This window comes from Myotis nattereri (assembly GCF_964212035.1).
Source record: "Myotis nattereri genome assembly, chromosome: 4".
NCBI lineage: Eukaryota > Metazoa > Chordata > Mammalia > Chiroptera > Vespertilionidae > Myotis > Myotis nattereri.
Window position 1 is genome coordinate 56,566,774 of NC_138079.1, and position 24,051 is coordinate 56,590,824.

The 24,051-nt window shown below is 43.5% G+C and overlaps 1 protein-coding gene across 1 annotated transcript; it reads left to right on the forward strand.

Annotated features, from left to right (window-relative positions):
- Window positions 1–1,683: 1,683 nt before the first annotated feature.
- Window positions 1,684–22,725, forward strand: RGMB (repulsive guidance molecule BMP co-receptor b). Its single transcript, XM_081088808.1, has 3 exons — window positions 1,684–2,080; window positions 7,246–7,754; window positions 20,918–22,725. Exons 1-3 carry the CDS (start codon window positions 1,939–1,941, stop codon window positions 21,584–21,586), a joined length of 1,320 nt encoding a protein of 439 aa, XP_080944934.1. The 5' UTR covers window positions 1,684–1,938; the 3' UTR covers window positions 21,587–22,725.
- The last annotated feature ends 1,326 nt before the right edge of the window (window positions 22,726–24,051 follow it).

Genomic DNA, 24,051 nt, shown 5'->3' on the forward strand with positions numbered 1-24,051 from the left:
AGTATTATCTAAAAATTATAATAGCTAAACCCCCCCCCCCAAGTCATTTCTCCAGTCAACACTGAAAGAATTATTTAGCATATTGTGGATGTATGCAAGGCTTGGATTATATCATGGGCAATGAAAGGTGTGTTTACCACTTGTGTCATCATAGTATGTATAGGTAATGAAAAGTTACAGTAAAAAGATAGGCATCCTTCATTAGGGATCTAGTGGTTTGTACACTTCGTAATGTGTCTAATAAGTAAGCTGGGGTGATGGGTTTGCCCTCAATTATCCTGGTCCATTGATTTGCACATTGTTATGTGTGGAATATTTACATGTCCACAGTTGATACGCAATCCCTAATTAGAGATTCTGAGTAAGGTAGCAGGTAGAGTTGCCTACTGCGATTTGGATATACTGTAAGTGAATTTAAAATGGCAACCTTGAGCTATTTGGGGAAAGGCAAAGGCGAGGACAGTACGAAGTGGCTCCCAGACTTTGAGGCCATTCTAGAGATTAGATACCACTTCACAACTACTGATAAGTTAGAGCCTATTATAACCTCTGTTCTGATAATTAGCTTTTCTCCTCATTTCTTGATCCATCCAATTGCAAAAGTAGAAACTGAACTGTCATTGAATTAATCTATTAGATTATGAATGTGTGGAAAAGCCACTAAGCAACAAATGATGGCGTAATTACTCTACACTGCGTTAAAAGCTGCCTCTCCTCATTAATCTAATTACACTGTAACCGAACACGGTGAAGTTCTCCCGCTCTCAGACCCCTCCCAGCCGCTTTCAGGAAGGGAAATGTCAAAGGAGCCAAGAATACCGGAGCCACGCACAGCTGCCTGCGAATTTCGCTGGGAGCTGACGGGTACCTCCCCAGTCTACCCGATCCGTTCCGCACCGCGGGTCACTTTCTGATTTCCAAGGTGGCTAGCTTTACCCGCAATAGGTTCGAAAGGCGGCTCTGCAGACGTGCTTAGATGCGAAGGAATTTGCCACGTGGCGCTGGATAAAAGCGCCCGCTTCCTCCAGAGCTGGAGGTGGAGGCGCCGTGTGGGGTGATAATAAATAAATAAATAAATAAATAAATAAATAAATAAATAAATAAAACAAACTAGGAAGGAAGTTGAACCCAGTAACATTAATTCAAAGAGCGGTCAAAGGCCGGTTCCTTTGTAACGGCGGCCAGAGAGAGCGGCTGACACCTCTTTCTATTTGATTCGAGGAAACAGGACATCGCGGCAGGGGTGGATGGGAGGGAAGAGAGAGCGAGCAAGTGGCTGGGCCGGGCGCGGTAGAAAGGACCCGCAGCGGGCGGACGCGGAACTCACGTTACACTAAACCGCAGGAGGCAGGAGGCGGTGTGGAGGGGCGGGCACTTAGGGCCCTGCTAGCGGCGGGCTGGGTCCAGGGCTTGAGCTCGCAGCCAATGGGATGGGAGGGCGGGGGTGGAGACGGCGCCGATTGGCGCGCGAAGGGCGGGCGGGGCAGCAGTGCGGGGCTGAGATTGATTGATCCGGGGCCGCCGCGTAGAGAGATCCGGGCGGCAGGCCGCTGCTCGCCTGGGCTGGGTGCGCCTCCTGTGGGTCCACGCCCGCGCTCCACGCCCGCAGAGCCCACGCTGGCCCGGGCCGGGCGCTCGCGCGCTCGGGGCCGCACTCCGCACTCGCTCACGGTCTTTGTGTCTTCTCTCCCGCCTCCCCTCCCTCCGGCCGCTGCGATGCTGCTGCGCCCCGTTGCCGTCGCCGTCGCCGACTCGCTCCGCCCGCGGCGCGCTGCTCGCTGCGGCGGTGGCGGCGGCCCGTCTCCGACGCGGGCCTGAAGGAGGAAGAAGAGGAAGCGAGGCGCGTCCCCCGGCCCATGCCGCAGCCACGGCCCCGGACCCGCCACGGCGCCCGCACCGCCGCCCTCGCCGGAGCCCACGAGACCTGCATGGACGGGCATGGGCTTGAGAGCAGCACCTTCCTGCGCCGCCGCCTCCGCCGCCGTCTCCGGGGCTGAGCAGCGCCGCCACCCCCGGCTCTGCCCGCCTCCCCTGGCACTGCTGCTGCTCCTGCTGCTCAGCCTTGGACTGCTCCACGCAGGTACGAGGCGCGTGCGCGCGGGGGCCCGCCCAGGGCCAAGTGCTTTGTTCCCAAACCCCCCGGTTCCGCGGGCGCCGGCCGGGGCGGGAGGGCGGCGTGGCGGGACGGGAAGGGCCTCTCGAGCCCCTGACATGCACCTTAGCCGGGCTCGCGGCGCAGCGGCAAGAACACACCCGGGACGCCGGGGAGGCCTCCTCCCCTCCTCCCCCCCCCACCCCCCGGCCTTCCCGGCCTGAGGCTGGGACCGTTGATAAATCTCCCCTCTAACAGCCGCTTATCAAAGATTTCGGGGGCGGGGGTGGCGGGGCTGCGCGCCCGGGACAAATGTTCCGGATGCTTTATTGCCCCGTGCGTTGGTGTTTACTGAAAGTCGGGCTGGGATCAGGTTTCCGCCGCCGCCGCCTCCGACGGGAGACAAGGAGCCTTGTGCTGCTGCCCTGCAGCTGGGGGTGGCGGCGAGACGGAGAAATCGCGCCAGATGGAAAGATTTTCACCAGAGTTTGCAAACTGGGAGGTTAATTTCGAAGTAACTTAAACTTCTTCAAACAGGGGTTTCTTTCGTGTTGGCGAAAGCTGCTTCTAATTCAGCGTTCAGTCTCTTTGGAAAAGCTCGTGCTTCCTGGCCAGCTGCACGTTCAGGAGGGGCTGACAGATACGCTGCTTTCTGGAGCTCAGCGCTTCCCCAGTGGAAGCAGCAGTGAGGAGTCTGTTCTAGCCTGGGATACTGTTTTTCTGTTTAAAATCCTCTCCCTAACACAATGTTAAATCTTAGACTTTCCCAATAAAACTGGGGGGGGGGGGAGTGAATATCTAGGATGCTCTTTGCAAACAAGACCACTTCTAGGAGTTTGTCTAGACAAGTTTTTAAGTGCGAAATGGAAATTATTGTTTAGTTTGAGAACAACTTGGGCGTTAGATCATTTTTTTTCTTCCACACCTTTTTGCCCTGTATTTGTATGATAACAGTCAACAATGCTGTGATCTGGAGGATCCTGAACTTTAAAGCCACCCAAATGTGGGGGGGGGGGGGGCGGTAATTTTTACTTACTAAGTCATACTACTAGCCGTTGCTAACAATTCTGGAGGTCTAAGTAATGGGGGTGGGGTGGGGTGGTGGGGATGTGGCCTTTGAGGAGAGGGCTGAATTTACTTTGTGTAACTTCGCATTGTGATGTAACAGCAGCTGCATTTTAAGTGTCACTTGGGAAAACAAACAAATCTTACTGAAGAATGTAGTAATGAAGGCTTTCAATTAGTGACTTTAGAACCTTGGAAAGTAATGTCAATCTGCTTAACAGTTACATGGAATAATTTTCATGACATGTCACACGATATATTCAGGGTTGTTCTGTGTGAAAAATAGGTGTCTATAATGTTCAAGCGTGGGTTTCTTGAAATGGAAATTGAAGTGCTAGGTGGGACTGTGTCCCTCTTGACCGGTGGGATATTGTTTCCCTCCGTTGCTGTAGGGTCCCGTGACAGGATTGGAATGTGGTCTTTGAAGATTTCTTTGCTGGCCCATGAAAGACCTAAGAAGTTGGTTTAAAGGTTTAGAAAATTATGGTGCCTTAGTTCAAGAACTTGGAATGTGAAACTCGTCTCAGTATCTTAATATGCCCTCACTAGAGTCACCATCAGCTTCTTCCCAGAATTGCTGTGGTGAGTGATTTCTGTGGACAGCTTGTCGGAGTGGAGCAATTAATCTGGCTATAGAAAGGAGGACTCCTTTTGAGAGATTTCTTTGAAGAGCGGTGCTATTGAAATGCAGGGTCTGTTTCTCAGAGCAGGGAGCCTAGCAAAGTGCTCTCTGCAGATGGGCTACCATATGTTTTATGCCTGGATCCATATAATTTGCCTCAGCACCCCATATGGCTCCATATTTCACTTAATTCAGCCTCAGCGTATCTTGTTTCTTTTATTATAAGCTGGTGATTGTGCTGCAGATTCACACGTGCAGTCCTGGCATTGAGGAAGCTGTTTTTAAATGATGAGGTCTTTATGTCTGAATCATTAAGCTACACCTGAAAATCCTTTAGCACTTTCATTAACTAGAAGGAAAATACTGTCACACTGATCACAGATGATCTGACTCAAGGAAACAGATATCTGTAACTGCAGATTTTGAACTCTGCCCTTGAGAAATGAAAAGAGTACTTTTATTTGCCTTTTCTTCTCTTAAGCAAACCTCTGCAGTTCCTGACTGGCGGTCCAATATAGGAGTTACTTGCTTACTCATACACTTCATGGCCTTCTTCGCCACATCCTTGAGATTGTTTCTGCTCCGCATTGTCTTGGCATTTTGACAGGAGGCTTACTTTACCGCCTGCAACAGGCAAAGTGTGCATTGTCATTATAAATTCATGAAGCCTGGATATTTCTGGGTGTATGCTGCAAATTAGTCATTCTACAGGAGCCTGCGATGAGGCTCAAACTGCTGACCCAAATGCACTTTCACTCTCATTAGCTTTTCTCCCTCCAATCATCTCTACTCCAGCAGGCTGTTAGAAACCTCATCCAAACAAAAGAGCTCAAGGAGTTCTGTGTTATGTGAGATTTCTCAAAGGAATCAGCACCTGCCTGCTATGAAGGAATAAGGAAGGAACGGAAAGAGGAGCTGGCATCTAAATTCTGCTTCTTTGCCCTTCTGAAAAATTGCATCTGCATTGCCATGCTGTTCTGACTTTTGATATTTTATGACTATTTGAAATAATTATAAGTAAATGTACGCTCAGATATATTTTATAGACCGTAAAAAGAACAAATAGGCACTGCAAGTTTAGCGGAAACTGTCATTTATTTGTAGTCTGAGGGCTCTTCATTACTGAGTGATTTTGGCCCAGTTTTTATTTCCTTGCTTTCTGCTTGCTGTGAATCTGATTTAAAAGGGAAAAATGTGATAACAGTAGTTACTTACACCTTTTTTTTTTTTTAAGCTATCAAGTACCATTTTGAGAGTCAGGAACTTAGGGGACATGGTGTGTGGAGGAAGGAAAATGGATTGAGGAAAGGCCCACTTCCTGGGCTTCATACAACTGCGTATGATCTGCCAGGACAAGGCCTGAAAATCCCTTTGCCTTGGTTTTTCCCATCTGCTAAATGGCTTTAATGACTTTTGGGTGGTTTTTTGTTTGATTTTCTTAAATTTTGCTTTTGTTTTGTTGAGTAAAAGTAGTTGAAAATGACTTGATCTACTTTGGAGAGAGGAATTCTATAAATAATAGCTGCTTTTGTTAACTTTGCAATGAGCAAACATAAAATAGGCCAGACACAAGATGTCTTTGTGATTAATATTTTAATCTCTTTTACTCAAGTTAAAGTGACTATCCAATCAAGACTATAACATTTTTCCCTTTTTGGACTTAAAAATGTAAGAAAATGGTTGGGGAGATATCTTGAGAAGTGGTCACCTCCTACCCTTTTCTCCCCAGCTAAAGCCAAACACAGATTACAGGCCATTTAATTTAGATGTAAAGGCAGTTTACTACTGAAAAGATTAAAATATCTTTTTAAATCATCTTTATTTAAAAAACATTTTTAGTAAGTCTTTATCAGATGAAGTCCTAAATCTTGATATTATCCTGAATTTTGTTACGCTCATATCTTTAAATAATTACATATCTAATAGAACACTACTGACTGTTTTCTCCCACCTAGAATAAGATATTTTATGCCTGCCGAAACCGGTTTGGCTCAGTGGATAGAGCGTCGGCTTGCGGACTAAAAGGTCCCAGGTTCGATTCCGGTCAAGGGCATGTACCTGGGTTGCGGGCACATCCCCAGTAGGAGATGTGCAGGAGGCAGCTGATTGATGTTTCTCTCTCATCGATGTTTCTAACTATCTCTCTCCCTTCCTCTCTGTAAAAAATCAATAAAATATCTTTTTTTTTTAAAAAAAAGATATTTTATGCCTGAAAAAAGGTCACAAAGTTCATTTTAGAGCAACCTCCTCATTTCTCAGATGAGGAATGTTAGACTTGAAGAGATTGAAACTTGCTCCATTGTTCAGAGGCCTATAAAGAATGTGTAACACAAATACATGTTGCAGTTCATGTCTATAAAGTTTGAGGTGGATGGTAAAGGAAAGAATTTCTCTTTTCAGTAATTCTAGTGTCCCACTTTATGGAGCAGAATTTTAAAAAAAAAACTGGTGCACATGACTGACCTGGCATTGGCAATTCTTACGATTTTTGTGCTTTAAGAGGTTTTATAAATTTTTATGTGAGGAGCTAGTGGCAAAACATCATTTGAAAATTAACTTTTTAAAATAGTAGGGCAGTAATACTTGGTTTTCCATTACTTCATTTCATCACTTTGCTTTAACCATTAAGTATATATGAATTGTTGATTTAAGGGGAAAATCATTCAGATAACTCTAAGAATTCTGTTGTGTTTCTGAAAAAGCATAGTTGGAAACATCAGTTTCTGCACTGTGATTTCAGTGTCCTTTTTTGTTTAGCGTACTTTTCCTGGTGAAACTATTGGGGAGCTGGGATCTCAGGTGATGGATATCAAGGGAGAAGTGAATACATAGCTTGGTCAAATGTATCACTATTTTTTAAAGAGAACATTTATACTTTGTAAAAACCAGGAGATTAAGTAACAGTTTATATACAATTTATTGATAAACATCTATCAGGAAATGCAGAATAATTTAGTGCTTGATTTTTTTTTTCTTGTTATTCTTTCTCTGTTAGCTTTACTAGAATAAGGTAAAGGTGTTTTAGCCAATCATGCTATAATTTAGGGGTTTCCCCTACCTGAGTTGTGGAAGTTTTAATTATGGTTTTGTGCATAGACAGTGCTTTCCAAAGCAAATTACTTATGCAGTTTTCAAAATCAAAACAAAGTTCACATCTTTTGCTTGCCCTTAGAGCAAAGGAATCTTTCTCAAAATCCATAAACAATAGCAAAGTTGGTAAAATTGTCATTTACATTGGCCCATGCTATAAAGTTTTAAGTTAACTAACTGCATGCAGTGTTTCTCCCAGTGGCTTAATTTGTGAGAGACACAGAAGCACAATGCAACCCTATTTCTGAAGGCCTTCTTAAAATAGGAGGATATGAAATAGAACAAACAGTCCCCAGAGGAGAATGTCATTTTCTCATGTAGCTCAGGAAGTTATGAAGCGTTTAAAAAATGTGTGGTCTTATCTTCTTTCCCATAGGTGACTGCCAACAACCAGCCCAATGTCGAATCCAGAAATGTACCACAGACTTTGTGTCCCTGACTTCACACCTGAACTCTGCCATTGACGGCTTTGACTCTGAGTTCTGCAAGGCCCTGCGTGCCTATGCTGGCTGCACCCAGCGAACTTCAAAAGCCTGCCGTGGCAACCTGGTATACCATTCTGCTGTACTAGGTATCAGTGACCTCATGAGCCAGAGGAACTGTTCCAAGGACGGACCCACATCCTCTACCAACCCTGAAGTGACCCATGACCCTTGTAACTATCACAGCCATGCGGGAGTCAGAGAACTCAGGGGAGGGGACCAGAACCCTCCTAATTACCTTTTCTGTGGCTTGTTTGGGGATCCCCACCTTAGAACTTTCAAGGATCACTTCCAGACGTGCAAAGTGGAAGGAGCCTGGCCACTCATAGACAATAATTACCTTTCGGTTCAAGTGACGAATGTGCCCGTGGTCCTTGGATCCAGTGCTACTGCTACAAATAAGGCAAGAATACTTTTTTTTCCTTCTTCTTACTTATACCTTTCAGGTGTCCGACTCTTCAGACAACCTGGGAAAACTGAAATGAAAGACCTAGTTTAAAAAGAACTTTGCTTGGTCTTCTTGGCAGGCAGTGTAAGCAGGGTGGATGGAGGATTAAATGAAAATTAGTAAGGAATTTCTTGGTGGAATTCTAGGTCTTATGAGAAATGTGTGTGTAAATTTAAATAGGCAATGATACAAAAAATAAAAAGTGAACAGTAATGTTGGGTTCTCTTGGGAAAAGGCAGGCCTGTTTAATGAAAAACTGCTTTTTTCAGTGATGTCTTTTTTGAGTGCATATGTATATGACTCGAGGAAATCCATGTTTAGATTTATCAGATTTGACTGATGTAGGTTTTCTGAATAAAGAAAGCTGTGAAGCCTGAGGGCAATAACCCATCAGGAAATATATTTTATTGGAAATTTGGAAGCTATGGTAAAAAGTAATGGCTATAAGCCAACTTCCCAATGGCAAACCTAAAAGTCTGTTAGTTACTGTCCTGTGGTGACCAAGGAAATAAGAATTGGATATTGTAGAGCAGTGATGTATAATCTCAGGCTAACAATTTAAGTGAGAAGCCGAGAGGGAAACTGGCAAAATTAAGTTAAGCTTGCCCTGCCTAGCTGCCAGTATTGTGGTTCTTGTTGCTTGGTTGGTTTTAAAGAAACTAACACTGAATCCTCTAAATCAACTTCAAGGCACAGATGTCTTAGTGCAACGATTTTCAACCTTTTTCATCTCGTGGCACACAAAGTAATTACTAAAATTCTGTAGCACACTTTGCCAATCTGACAAAAAAAAAAAATGGTATAATTTTGATTCATTTACACCCAATGGCTGTTCTGTTGGCTGTTGTCATTTTTTTTTTTGACAATCTAAGGGAAAAGAGGTCAGTGCCCCTGACTAAAGAGTCAGGTATTGCATGTTTTAACAATTCTTGCCCTGGCTGGTGTGGCTCAGTTGGTTGAGTGTCACCCCATGCATTGAAAGGTCGCAGGTTTGATTCCAGGTCAGGGTACATACCCAGGTTGCAGGTTCGGTCTCTTGTCGGGGTGCTTGTGGGAAGCAGCCGATCAATGTTCCACTCTCACGTTGTTGTTTCTCCCTCTCTAACTCTCGTAAATAAAAAAATTTTGCTGTATATGTGCAAGTAGTACATGCTAGGAACTGGGTTTTCAATTGCCAGTCAGCACTACTTCATTCACTAGTAAATAAAGAAGTCGCAAGGGTTTTCCATAATAATAGTGTCCCCCAAGTAAGCAGCTCCCTCCCTTCGTTTCCAACCACTAAATCACACATGCAGACAATCTCATTTTGCTTAATTTCCTTTGTTTATTTTGTCTATTCATCAGTTGGCTTAGACTGAAATATAATTGACAAGGATCAATCTTCTGTAATACTGATGACTCTTCTTTGATTTCAGGACCCCTCCCTTGCCTCAAAACCTGTGTGGTATATTTTTAAAGTGAATTTAAGTTATTTTACTTGGCATTTTGTGGAGGGAGTTTATAACTCCTCCAGAGATATCTGGAGACACCAGTGGTATCACAAATCTAAGATGAGACGTCATTGCTCTGAACAAAGACTATTACAGTGGTGCAGACATCTTAGAGGATCTGAAAATGTTTACACTTCAGTCCCAGTACAAGCCCAAGCTGGCCTTTCCAAATCCTACATCTCAAATAAACTTTCCTTTTCTGACTTTTATAAGTATGCACACAATTTTTTCTATCTGAACATTAAAATATGTACTTGCTATGTTATGATGTAAAGTTATATAATTATGAAGTTTTAGGACCAGCCATGGCCAAAAATCCATCATTAAAGCAGTCAGGTCACAGAATCTGAGATTAGTCTTTGGGAAAACATAGCACTGGAAATTCAAGAAGGCAATTCCATTGGGAATGGAGAAAATCAGCATCAATTGTGCAAATAATTGAGGGCTTAGAGAAGTGGTCTTTAAACACTACTATCAAGATTAGTAAGTGCTATGTGCATGGGAAAATGTTGGTTCAACACTGAAGTACTTTATTTAGATCATTCCATTTCAGTTGTGGTTGAGTCTATCATAGTTTTTAGCAAATAGGCAAATAAAAGGTACATCGTTTTTTCTCTTTTACTTTGTTTACAGATCAAAGGTTTTACCCATTCTAAAGAAAGGAGGTTGGGGGTCTTGTCTTGACATAAATTCAGGCCTATGATGAGAATGCTTGGTCTTTAATTGCACTATTGGAAAGTATTTCCCCACATCTGGTCACCATGCTGTTCAGCAACAAATTACTCTATGGCTTCATGACCTCTAGTAGTTGTTTTTTTTCCTTTTTGTTGTAACTCTCTCCAAAGCCCCCAGAAGCATCTGGAAGGTTACTGTTAAAGGTCTCTCAATGCTGGTATGACCTCTGCTGATGAAACTAAGAGAAAACCTAAAATTTTGCGATACAATTTCCTTTTATCTACCCAGGGACAAAATAAAACCTGTAAAAAAATTCTAAGCAATGAAAAAATGATGGTAATAAAAGTAAAAACAGTATGAGGCAAAAAGTACTTATGAAATAAGTTCAAAAAAGAATCTGATTTTTTTCCCGTTGATGTCTATGCAATAGTATAAAAACACCTTTCAGAAGATTTTTTACTGAAGCTTTGGACACATACATAGACCAGCTATTGGATAACCTAGCACTGCATTTTGCAGATACTGTGCCATCCTTGTGATGAAGCGTTTTTAATGACCCATGTGCTCAGTGTTACTAGCTTTAAGACTGACCGATGGTATTGACAAGACTAATCAGCTGTGATACTGAAATCATATTTAAGCATCTATTAATTTGCCTGCCTTCAGCACTGAACTCAAGCACTAGACCTGGGTATTTTGGCAGTAAGGTCCCTAAAACAATTCTTCATCCTGGGAACCTGGCTTCTTGAGCAAGCACTTTCAAGCTTAGCTTTGTGAGCTCTACCTGACCTTCATTGCCCACTTTCCTCATCACAAAAATACAAAACTTAAGTGGAGGGATATGTAAACAAAATGAAAAGTGAGGTCATCTGTACTCCAGGGACCATTTACTAGCCACGCCTTTCCCCTTTTCCACATGCAGGCAGTGAGTTCAGGGCAGGTAGGCCTACAGTGCTGGACAGTGTGGCCCCGTCCCCCCATTTGTCATGGTGCGCGCAGGTGTGCTTCCTCAGGGCCTCCAGCGTTTTATGTCCTCTGCCAGCCTGCTAGGCTGTCTCTGGAACAGTCTGTGTGGTTGGCCATCTTGCCAGGTAGGTGTGTTCCGAGGCCAGGGCTGGTTTTTCATCTCTCCACCCCTCGGGGCTGTAGGGGTTTCTGGCACAGCTACACACCTGGGCTGAGATCCACATCAGCTCTGGGCCATCTTCCCCACCTTTGGCTGTGAGAGGCGCTTCAGACCTGCAGGCACTGGGGGAGAGATGAGAGGACAGGCTTAGAACTGGCAGGGTTGGTTACTTGGGAAAGAAAAGCAGTTTTTGTTTGGGGGAGGAGTAGTGCACACTAGGCTCCAGGCGGACACAAGTCAATAACTCTCCTGAGCCTCTCCAGTGAATAAATGGATCGTCTGTGGCAGTACTTGACTTCTCTACCTTCTCTTCCACATCCCCCTTGCCAGTCCCTCAGTCTCAGCTCCTGTGTTCTTCTGTGTATCTCTGTTTAAGTGGACTCAATAAAGATTTGTATATGCTGTGATTGTAGAAAGTGATTTTGATAAATTATTTTATGAAAGGATTCTGTGCTTTGCAAATATGCTATATTCCTAATAGCCTATAGCAGTGATGGCGAACCTTTTGAGCTCGGCGTGTCGGCATTTTGAAAAACCCTAACTTAACTCTGGTGCCGTGTCACATATAGACATTTTTTGATATTTGCAACCATAGTAAAACAAAGACTTATATTTTTGATATTTATTTTATATATTTAAATGCCATTTAACAAAGAAAATCAACCAAAAAAATGAGTTCACATGTAAGCTCTGACACGCGTGTCATAGGTTCGCCATCACTGGCCTATAGTATTAAAAAATCAGTTTGTGAGGTGCATTTAAAATTGTTCCTTTTCCAAAAAATTTCAGGTATGTATTTATTGCACACCTAAACAATGATATTTTTAAATTATTTTTTACATTTAGATACTTTTGCTTTACTTTTTATTTTATTTTAATGCATGTCCTTTCCCATCACTATAGCTTTCTTATCCTCCAATCTCAGTGAGACAAAATTACAAATGTGGGGGGTGGTAAGCAGGGGCTGACAGATTTTCCTGTGCTTCATCCTTTAGTGAGAAGGTGGTTTACTTTAAGGCAGTTTGCATTTGGGAAAGAGGTGTTCTTTGTGCTTGACCAAGCCTGGTGATTGTTGGCCAGGTGAGTGGACACTGAGGTGCCTCATATGTTCTTGCTGCCACCATGGGCCACCGGCTCCAGGTTATCCCATGGGCAGTAGCACCCAACTACCCAAAGCATGGGAAGAGGTCCTTACCCTTCAAGTTTCTCTCTATATATATTTAAAAGTTCCTAATTATCCCTAATTCTTAAACTCTTTATAGAAATTCTGAAAACTTTCACTGGGATGATGATGGAAGGTGAAAAATTAGTTCATTTGGTTCATTCTTGCTTACTATGTTCTTCAAACTGTAAACCCAACGTGTTCCTTATTTGCTTATAGGGTCCTAGAGTATGCATTGGGTCCTCTTTCTTTCTGGTGCCTCTTCGCATGTAGCTGTTGTTCCACAACAGTATATGGCATGTAAACCTGTTGTGGATCATTCTGTTGGTTACAAAATCAGAGAGCTGTGTGCCTGCATTGCAAAGCCTTTCCACTGTCATTTTAAGCATATCTCTGGATCAAGGTTTGGAAATCTGTTCTCTCTTGACCCCAGGCCTAGGGCATTGTTTTTGGAGCCAAGTTTCTGTAACCCATATGTTTTTTTTATCTTTACTGATAGATGCAATGTGAGCTACACTGTGGACTAAGGTAGCTAGCTGCTGCATCCTCCCATCAGCAGGAGTGTATTTTAAATATATGAACACTGTTCTTGCATGCAAGGGGACATTTTCTTTCCTTCCAGAGAGCACAACTGCTTTGCAGATATATTGCAACCAATCTTTAAAATCTGAGATTGCTCTTTATTTTGTTATGACTTATCTGTTATGTAGGTAATTCTTGCCATCAAGTTAAGATTTGCTCCTTGTCCTGGTCCTCCTTGTTTTGCAGAAATTACCAGAGTTGCTAGACTAGTTGAGGTATATTGGGGAGCAGGAGGGAAAGAAGTTTGCAGTTATAGCTCCCTGCTTAGTATAATAATTTATCTGATTAAATTTATGATTTAGTTCTGAGTTTCAACCAGCAAGCATCAAAGGACCTACTGTGTGGGGGAGGTGCGGGATGAATGCAGGCTCTGCCTCATTCTAAGCACATAAGTGAAATTTGCAGCAGTCAATGGAGAATTGTGGGATGTGTAAAACCAGCCATTTTCAGGGTGGTTTTTTTTTTTTTTGAACATTGGTGGCCTGCATTCGTAAGCTGGTTCCACGTGCTGCTACTTAGCAAGTTGTTGCAGCTGCCAGGAAGGGCCAGAGAGCCCTGGCTGGTTTGGCTCAGTGGATAGAGCATTGGCCTGTGGACTGAAGAGTCCTGAGTTCGATTCCGGTCAAGGGCACATGTCCAGGTTGCAGGCTCGATCCCCACTAGGGGCTGTGCAGGAGGCAGCCAGTCAGTGATTCTCTCACATCATTGATGTTTCTAGCTCTCTGTCCCTTCCTTTCTGAAATCAACAAAAATACATAAAAAATAATAAAGTAAAATTGCTTAAAAAAAAAAAGAAAGAAAGAAAAGAAGGGCCAGAGCGATGGGTTGCTGAACCCAGAGCGCACTCCTCCACCCTGGTCACTTGTCTCACGTCATTTTTTTTCTTCTGGAGTTTGACAGTCTCCCTTTCCAGCCACTGTCAGAGTCCCCCCTTATTTACACCCACATTTCCTCACACTCCTACAGCCTAGTAGGGTCTAAAGCCCTGGCTGCCACTTTTGAAAGGTTGTTCGTCTTTGATTTAATCCAAAAAGTTTCTAGAATTTGACTATCAGTCTTCAGTTTATAAATTCATTTTTCAGGATCCCATCTCACCTTTAAAACTCATGAAAGCGTGTCTTAGATATCCTTATCTGCCTTGAATTTATTTATTGTAGAAACTATTGAAACATTGAAGAGGTATGGGAAGAGCAGAAATCGGCTTTAATTCCAGGCGGTAGTGCTCTTATTTGTCCTTTTCTGTTTCCTGCATAGCCCTTGTGTGTACTGGATTATCACGTTTTAGGCCCAGGAACTAGTACTCAACTTTGCTTTATATACTGGTAGTTTCAGCAAATTGCCTGGAGGTAAAAAGGATTTCCAAATGCCTGTGGGAAAGACAGCAGAGAAAGGAGAAGGAATTATTAGCTGTATGGTGTAAGTATAAGTAGAAAGGATCACTTTGTAACATGAATGGGCCTACCTTGGTTATTCTTTTGCAGTATTTTCCAAGCAAGGTTCACCTTTATATCGTCTATACACATTAAAACATTCTGGCTAATGAGTCCTTTTACCATCTTTCTGTTCTTTGGAATGAAGAGAGACAGTAGATGTTAGTAGAAACTCTAAAATTGTACCAGGTCTGTATCGGCCTCTTTGAAAGCCTGCATTTTGAATCTCCTGGACTATGTGCCACTCTGTCCCAGATGTGGTTTAGGAGGAGGAGAGGACCTTCCAAATCCCCCACTTGTAAGTGAAGTTAACCCAGGGCCTGCCCTGCCCTAGCCAGGCAGGATTCCATGTGTCCCATGGGCCCCTGCTGCTTTAAAACAGATCCACACTCCTCCATAGTTTAAACCAGCGGCACAAGGCCAAGTCTGATGCACAGCTGAGAGTTAGAACTTGTTTTTCTGTCACATTTCCAAGTGTCTCTCTCTGCCCTGTTAAATTTTCTTTGAGTCAACATTTTGAGAGGAAGGGGCGAGAGGGAAACATTGGGTGGTTGGTACTTTTTTTGTTGGCTTCAACTAATGCTAACCAAACAGTTTCTGCCTGTGCGGAATGTGGCATGCAAAAAGACTTACCTACAGTGTGGAACAATGAAAAATGCTACCTTACCCATTTTGTCTTTATTTGTTTTGACTGCAGTAGAACTTGCTCTTCCACTGTTTTGAATTTTGTGTTCTTGTGGGTGGGGTAACTGAAGGACTCTTTAAACTGCTCAGCCTGCCAGTGCGTGGTAACTAACAGGAATAGCAACACACTTCTAAGATGCAGAATTTAACCGACAGCCTTGCCCTGAAAGCACGGTGCTGTTGGGTCTAGAAAGAACTTCAGGTGAGACTGGTTCTGTGGAGAGAGGAGTTTTTTATGTCCTGGTTAGCTGGTTATTTTTAGAGTTGGAGTCAAAAGAACATTTGGCTAATTCTGTTGGGGATCTCTCAGTGTTGGAATATAGTATGTGTACTGTGGATAGAACTGATATGACAGCATTTCAACACTTTCATAAGCTCTGAAATGGGGTCAGGGTTCAATCTTTGCGTTTTAAGATGTGTGTGAATACGCACAGATGTGCACACATGAGCTTAGCGGTGTTGTCTTCCTCTTTCCCTACCTCAGGAAAATGAAGACAGAAGAATATTGTTTTTGTAGCATTCCTGGTAACTGACTTCTTGAAATATTTGGTCAGGGCCTCTAACTACCTTGTGGGCTTTTTTTTTTTTTTTTTTTTTTTTTAATAATCCTGAGAACTTGAACCTAGAAGTGACAAAGTATGAGTGTAGTATTGGTGAAGACCTTCAAGCCCTTTTATACCTTTTTAATCACCTCCCAAAACTGAAGGGAAAAAAAAAAAGATTAAAGAGGCTGTGATTTCCTAATCCCCAACGGTTTGGGAAACAGCTGTGCTAAACCTAAGCCCAGAGCATTTGCCCACAGACCCTCTGGGGCCTGGAATGTGTGGCCCTGCCCCCACAGCCCCTGAGGAGTGAGCTCCCTGAAGGGGAGGGCCAGACCTGCTAGGGCAGATTCTTACCCCTAGAGTTATGCTTCAGGCCCTGGCTCTCACCTTTCAAAATATTTTTAGCCTCTGGTCTGAAGCACGGTGGCAGCCTGGGCCTGTAATACTGTCCACACATGCCTAGCTTCACATCTAGAAGCACTGTGAGTCCCTACATTTGCTGAGCTCCCTGTATGCAAAGTCTGAGCACAGCCAACAAACAAGAAGTTCCTGTGGAGTTCTCTGAGTGGCTGAGACTTTAAGGACCAGAGGTCTTTTCCTCGTGGCTCCGCACAGCCTTACTCTGGTCTGTACGAGGAAAATAGCCAATTTCCCTGTCTCTGAGCCTATTTATACTTCCAGCCTTCCTTGTTTTAAGTGTATAGAAATTTTACTCTTTGGCAGTGGACGTTTTTGTGCCTGTCCCTTTTATGTGTCATCCCTGGGCCTGCTTCCCTTTCACTCTGGCATGCTCTTTGCAGCCTCTGAGCCCAGTGCTTCTGCCCTGGACCACCCTAGCAGCCTCAGCTGTGGGTGTCCTTCCCTCTGGTTTGGTTTCTTCTTTCTCCGTCTGCTGCCAAGAATCCCTCCACCAGCCAAGGCGGCCCTTGTTCCTGCATGTATTACCTGGGGCAACAGTGAAGAATAAATAAGCTGATCCATTCCATTTCCCTGGATTCCTGTAAGTGTTCCTAGAACAGAGCTCTGTGGAAAGAGACTCTGAGGGGAGAGAAACCTGTTTTGATATCTCTCTTAAAGGTAGCTGATTCTTAGTCCCATTCAAGCCCTAAAAGGAGTCAAGGGTAAGGTTTTTAAGCCTCCACCCTCCTTTTAAACATGTATACTGTCTTGTCCCAGTCCAACACAATCATTTAACAAAATACACTTTTGTAAGTCTTACATTCAGTCTTCCTGTAGTAGATAGTTGATATAGAGGCTGAGTAGTGATTGTAAAAGTTGACTTTAGTTCACTGAGATCACACCTTCTTGGCAAATGTTTTTCCTTTAATTTTAAGTAAAATTGTAAGTGACATCAGTAATCAACCCAACTTTTGTTCAAACAGTGTTATTCTAGATGAATGTGCTCTTTTTCTCCCCTGCTCCTAAAAATGGAAGAGAGACAGAGTTCTCCCGTCTTACAACCAAAGGACAGGCACCTGCCTCCCAGCATAGATGGCTGACTCAGCTCCACCCAAATCGACATTTCCCGGCTTCCCTGTCCGGGTGGGGTGAGGCTGGGGGTGACCAGGGAAAACACTGGAAGGAAGGAGCCTTCACAGCCTCTACTTCCTTTTGGTGCTCCCAAGTGTCCTAGGCTTTGACTTAAGAAGTAGAGAGGCGTGTTTAAGAGCTGGAGATAGAGCATGTGTGCGTCTTGGAAGCATGTGCTCTTGTTGGAATGGTTTCTTTTCTGCTGAAGGTAGAGGCTCTATGCCACTTACCTGGGGAAGGGGCTGTGAGCACATGGTCTCTTATCCTCCCTCAGAGTCACCTATTTTTTCAACCTGTGATGCATCCAGAGAATCTGCTGAAGGGGACATATTAACTAATCATATGAAATAAAATTCATTTAGGTTCCTTTAACACAAGCAGAATTTTAACCAGGTCCATATCAAAATTGTTTCCCCGTATTCCAAGCTAATTTCTGTGACAATTTCACTTTAGTTTGCTGGCCCATTAATCCAAGAAATGTGAGTCCCTTGACCGAGAAGTCCAGTTCTGGTATTGGAGGATTCCCGGAAGGTCCTGCACTTGCCGTGCCAAATGGCCTGATTAAACACTGATAAATGTTTCTTCCAAAAGGCAACGAGCACACATAGTTAAGTGCACAACCTTTGGGGAATTCTGCTGTTTGAAAACCTGTGCACAGCACTTTACAAGGCTATTGAGCTTGGGAAAGATACTGTATCTTGGCAAGACAGTGCCTGAGTTTTCCTTTTTCTTGGCTACCTCATTTTTTTTTTAAATGCATCCTCCCTGTCCCCCAAGGCCCCCCCCCCCCAGATGCCTCTAAATTTTGATATTTCACAGCAAACCTTAAGTCTTTCTTGCTTTCATGTGTGGAAAGGTTGATTTGTAGCTGCTATCTTTCTCTTCCTGATAGACCTTGTGGGTGGTAAAGATCTCAGGGAGTGAATATTAAAAATGAATGAGGAGAACTGGAGTAGGTTGTCTGAGGTGGGGTTTGAGAGGAACTGGGTGGGGGAGGTTTAACAAAAGGCATTGATGTTTTAAATGCACAGAAATGCCATCCATCAATAATAAATGGTGTGTCATAGAACAGATGTGCCAAATTGAGTTATTACAGCATATGGATCTCTTCATAGAGGGAGAAAAGAAAGCAGCATAGCTGGTGTTTTAGAATTATCTGAGAGCTTCAGAATATGATTTTGAATACCCTGTTTTTACAAAGCTCTGATAACTGCTAGTTGGAAATACAAAAGGTTTGGAATTTCCAAATTTTTTAATTAAATTTTAAATGTTTTAAAAGAGTTATTAATGTTTTTTTTCTGAAGAGGGAGACAGAATCTGAAAATGAATTTCTGGCCCTTTATGGCTGAGTGCTTGCCATTTAAGAGCTTGTATTGTAATTATATGAGGAATGAAATTGCATTACAAAACTTAAGTCACGTGAAAGTATTACCTAGTGTTTTCTACATTTACATGGATGGTATCTCTAGGTACGTACTTAAACTACAGAGGACCACTTAGGAAACCCCCTCATGCTTTGAGATCGATGCATCACCCTCAGTATTTTGATTCATGAGCTAAATTGTATACATAGGCTCTTTATTTCACCCCACAGAGAAATATCAGCTTCAGTGTCTCAGAGAATGTCACTCCCAGGGAATTGGACAGATAAAAATCTTTTAGATAAGCTGGAATATTTTGTAAGTGTAGATGCTAGTGCAGAAGTCAAGCTTCGAGTTTTACTTGATCTTCTCAAGGTGTGTCACAGGCAGAGCAGGGCATACGTGTGGGGTTTGAAATGAGCCCTGGGCAGGGTGGGTGTGCTCAGTGGAAACAGCAGGTCCCTGGCAGACATGTGGAAGGACTCCGCTCATCTCAATACTGACCCGTGCTCGCCTTTTGGAAACTCCCGTGGAACGGGATCTCTGTTTTCCCAACAAAACCAATTCCTCTGTTTTTTCTAAGGTGAACAAAAAGTACTTAATTCTTGCAAATAACAAGTCGGTTTAAATTTGAGGTTTGTTAGACTCAAAAAGCAAATTACTTAGCTGTTGCAGAAGAGTTTGTGGAATCTTTGGGAATGTTCTCATTGAAAGCGAGGATACTGATTATATGAAAAGTCTATTACTAGCTCTTATTTTAGCCATTTATATTAACTTTGAATCTCTCAGGTGCAGAATTTACTGGAGTTAATCTTTTCACCTGTAAGGGATCCTGGCTTGTCTTAGAAAAACAACACACACAAAAAACTTGTCAAACTGTCTTTAGAGCCACCAAATAAATCTGTTTTATAGTCCCATTAGATACCTAGCTCAAAATCCCATTCACTCTGGAAGGTCCTATGGTTGGATGCACAACAAATTTCCTGAACTCATCTCTGGTACACCTCCTTTGGGTTGTTAAGAAGGTGTTGAAATGTGAGAAGTCTGGTAGTGAAATTAAATTGTGGCTCAGGGTAATTAGAAAGGGAGAAATCCAAGCATTTCATAGCACATTGTCTGGCCTTAGTTGCAGCTGCAAACAACGGATATGAATTTAACCAGTTGCTACAGTGCAGCTGGTTCAGATCTGGCTTTACAACTGGCTGAAGTAAAATGAAATGGCTGGAAAATTCCAGTCAAGTAACACCAGTGGGAACATGTGGGATTAAATAGTGTGAGCAAATGCTGGCTGAGTTCAGGAAAAAAACTTCAGACATAAACTTGAGGGTGGTGGTGAGGACTCATAGAGAGAGGGGCAGGAGGGGGCCAGGGCCTTTTCTGGCCTTTTTAACAAGGGTCTATTGTTTTGATTAGTTTCCTTGCAGGAGGTGGTTCCCTCCATCCAGAGTAATTTGTAGTGTGTTGGCCTGTCTACCTTCCTCCTTGACTGAAGTCACCTGATACTTTTTTTTTCCCTCCCAGAAGAAAGAAAAATAAGCTGTTACCTCAGTGACTGACAATAACACAAATCTCAGAATGTAGTCCTTTTTTCTTCGGGACCGTTTTCCCACCTTGTGAGACCAGGAGGTCCTGTCTCTTCCTTTCACCACCTGCACGGGAGATGTTGAGAGTGTTAGAGGCCTAGGTGCTCAAAGGTTCAGCTTTTGTTAAATAATTGTTCTCACTAAGGAAAGAAAGTGGGTTCGCTAAAGGGAAGCGTCTGTATTATCGAGGGTTTTTTCTCTCCATGAATTGTCTGCTTAATTTGGAGAATTGAGAGTTGGCTGGGAGAATTCTGAGAGGCTGCAGGGCCGTGTGCTATTTGGGGAAAACATTTGCTGTAACTAGGTTTAGGGTATTTATTCTCTGCCAGTGCTTGGGAGCTGTATTTGCCAAGTGATTTTCCTGTCGTGGGGATTAGGCGGTCATGTGAAACATTTGATTAAGAGATGTAGAGAGATCTTTCCTGAGGCCCTTGCTTGGTAGCTGTGTGGTAGCTGCCGCTGGGATGACCCCTCAACTCTCTGCTACGTCCCCAGTGGTCACAAGTAAGTTTGTAGTGTTTAGTCATGGGATATTTTTTTACAGTCCAATAAAGAAACCTTTTAGGAATCAAAGTTCCGGTAGGTATATTGTTAATTGCCTAATTGAGAAAGGAATCTTTTTTTCTCAGAACTATTCCACTCATCTGCTTTTGGAAAGAGACCAGATATAAACGATCAATAAAAACTGCCTATATCCCAACAGCAACATTGTTCTGACTCAGTAAAGAGACATTTTCCTCATGCACATCTCTGGACTTGTGTTAAATGTTCATTCTAAACACACAGGACTTAATTTTTCCTCACAGCAACCTTCTTCTTGGTGAGGGGCTGAATGTGGAGGTTCTTTCTCTAGCTGTTCAACTCCAGAGTGAGGAAAGCTCTTGATACAGAGGGATGCACCGTCCTTTTCCCTCCCGTTGTGTTAAACTGCATGTTCCTCCTTCCCGCAGATCACGATCATCTTCAAAGCCCACCGTGAGTGTACAGATCAGAAAGTATACCAAGCTGTGACCGATGACCTGCCGGCCGCCTTTGTGGATGGCAGCACCAGCGGTGGGGATGGTGACGTCAAGAGCCTGCGAATCGTGGAAAGGGAGAGTGGCCGCTACGTGGAGATGCACGCCCGCTACATAGGGACGACGGTGTTTGTGCGGCAGCTGGGTCGCTACCTGACCCTCGCCATCCGCATGCCTGAAGACCTGGCCATGTCCTACGAGGAAAGCCAGGACCTGCAGCTGTGTGTGAATGGCTGCCCCCTGAGCGAGCGCATCGACGACGGGCAGGGCCAGGTGTCTGCCATCCTGGGGCACACCCTGCCTCACACCTCTCTGGCACAGGCCTGGCCCGGCTACACACTGGAGACTGCCAACGCTCAATGCCACGAGAAGATGCCAGTGAAGGACATCTATTTCCAGTCCTGTGTCTTCGACCTGCTCACCACTGGTGACGCCAACTTCACCGCAGCTGCCCACAGCGCCTTGGAGGACGTGGAGGCGCTGCACCCCAGGAAGGAACGCTGGCACATTTTCCCAAGCAGTGGGCACGAGACGCCCCGAGGAGGCAGCCATCGGTCTCTCAGTCTAGGACTCACGTGCTTGATCCTTGTTGTGTTTTTGTAGGGGTTGTCTTTTATTTTTTTGTCTATAACAAAATTTTAAATATATATTGTCATAATATATTGAGTAAAAGAGTATATATGTATATACCATGTATATGACAGGATGTTTGTCCTGGGACACCCACCAGATTGTACATACTGTGTTTGACTGTTCTCATGTATGTTGGATGTAGTGTTCTTTGATTGTATCGATTTTATTTTGCAGTTTTGTTAAATGTTTTATAATGTCCCTGCCTGGGGACCTGTTAGAAAGCACTTTATTTTTTATATATTAAATATTTATGTGTGTACCTGGTTAGTATGTATAGTACGTATACAGAGACACCATACCCAGCGACCCTTTGAGTATGACCAGTGATGACATGTGTAGCTGTTCTTGGCCGCCCCCTCTGCCCTTCCCCATTGCTACTGATTCCCACAGTGTGCAGCCTCCTGTTCCTTTGAGCTCCTCACCTCTTCTGTCCTCACTTGATTGGAAGGATGGTTAACTCTTCCTTACAGGTGTTTTTTGGCAGTTAAACACCGATGTTGAGGAAGCCCTCACCCTCTCTCACAGCTGTCACTTCCCCAGGGGGTAGGGAGAACATTACTATGACCTTTAGGATTGTTATATGTGAGAACTTATGGCATGTTAAGTTGAACCATATGAAACTGCTGTTTTTATAGGTCAGAAGGGGCAATTTCATCAAATAACCAGGCATTTTGCTAGACTCCCATAGCTCTGCCTTTCTCATCCCCTGTCCCTTTTTAAACTATAGTGTTTTTCCCCCCTCTTTCAACTCTATTTTGCATTGAACAAACAAACGGCCAAAAAACCCCAAACAAATTTAGCGATGCTGTCTGGCTGTAGAGTTAACGGGAGGCCACTTTCTTAGCCTTCTTTACTGAGGCCCAGATCCCATCACAGTTCCCCACTCTTCCGTGCCCGCCACTGTGTTCTTCGCCACAGCCTGACCTGTTTGCGTGATGGAATGGACTGGGTGTCGCTGACAAGCTTCCTTGGCCCGACTCAGGGCTCCTTAATCTAGACATTCTCATTAAGCAGCATTTCTTCCCAGGTGGTCCCTTTCTAATCACATATTCTCGTAACAGTTGTAGGTGAATATTAGTCAGTCAGTTGCTCATGTAACTTGGTAAAATCCCCATAAAATATAAAAACTCCTACCTCTTCAATTCCATTGTTGGCACTCCCCTGCAAAAGGAAAATAACCAGCAAGCACAGTAACTGAGGAAAGTAAACACAATAGGTAGGTTTATATAGTCCAGCGGTTCTCAACCTGTGGGTCGCGACCCCTCTGGCGGTCGAACGACCCTTTCACAGGGGTCGCCTAAGACCATCCTGCATCTCAGATATTTACGATTCATAACAGTAGCAACATGACAGTTATGAAGTAGCAACGAAAATAATTTCATGGTTGGGTCACAACATGAGGAACTGTATTTAAAGGGCCAGAAGGTTGAGAACCACTGATATAGTCATATCTCAAATGTGCTTGAATCCAAGAAAAAGTGATAGAATTTGTGCTTTACCTTAAGTTTCCATTAATGTAAGCAACAGTTAATAAACTTTAAATACCATAGCAATTTGGGTCAAGGTTGTGCTAAATTTCAGTTGGCCAGGTAACATCTCCCCTTCACCGTGCTCCGTTGATTAGCACTGCCAGAGGCTCAAACTGGCAGGAAAAGAGGATGTCATTTTTCTGAAGTTCTTTTTCTGAGTGAACCGATCTGTCGTCATCCAGTCCCAGGATGGAACTGTGGGTTCACCCAGAAGTGGCAAACGTCCTCTCTTAGGGCAAACGAGAGAATAATCAGGCCAGTCTAGGGGAAAATGAGGACACCCTGCTGCTTAACAAACATTCAACACCAGAAAGCTGAAACTCAACCTGTCATCCTTTTATAAAAACGAGGGGCCTACCTACTACCATTAGCTCCGAACTGTGGCTGCTGCTGTTCACTTAGGGAACCATGTGCCAGGGTCAGAAGCTATAGCTAGTGAGTAGTTTTGTTTTGAAATTGAGAAGAAAGGAGAGGAAATGGGGTACTTCTAACCACTATGTTTGTGCAAATAGTATAAAAGTGAAGTGAAAACGAGTAGACAATTCTAATATCTGGGTTTGGAGTGTGTATGATTAATATATCTTTGTCTTTTTGTAGGGAAAGCAAAACAAGCATCTCTACTAATAGTTGGGAAAAGAAAATTGAACCGTTTTGCCATATATAACTGGAAAGGATGCTTAGAAGCATCCTACATCACTAAGATTAGCACCAGTGTACTTAGCTATTCCCTCTTAATCACCAGTGTCCCTGTACAACACTTAAAATCCTCAGAGATAATTGTTGCAGAAACACTGGTGTTTCTCTAGAGAAGGGCCAGCTTTATTTCTCCTGTTTCTTTTCTGGAATTTCTAGAGAAAATGCAACTTGCACATGTTGGTTCTTAAAATTCTCCTTAACCAGACGAGT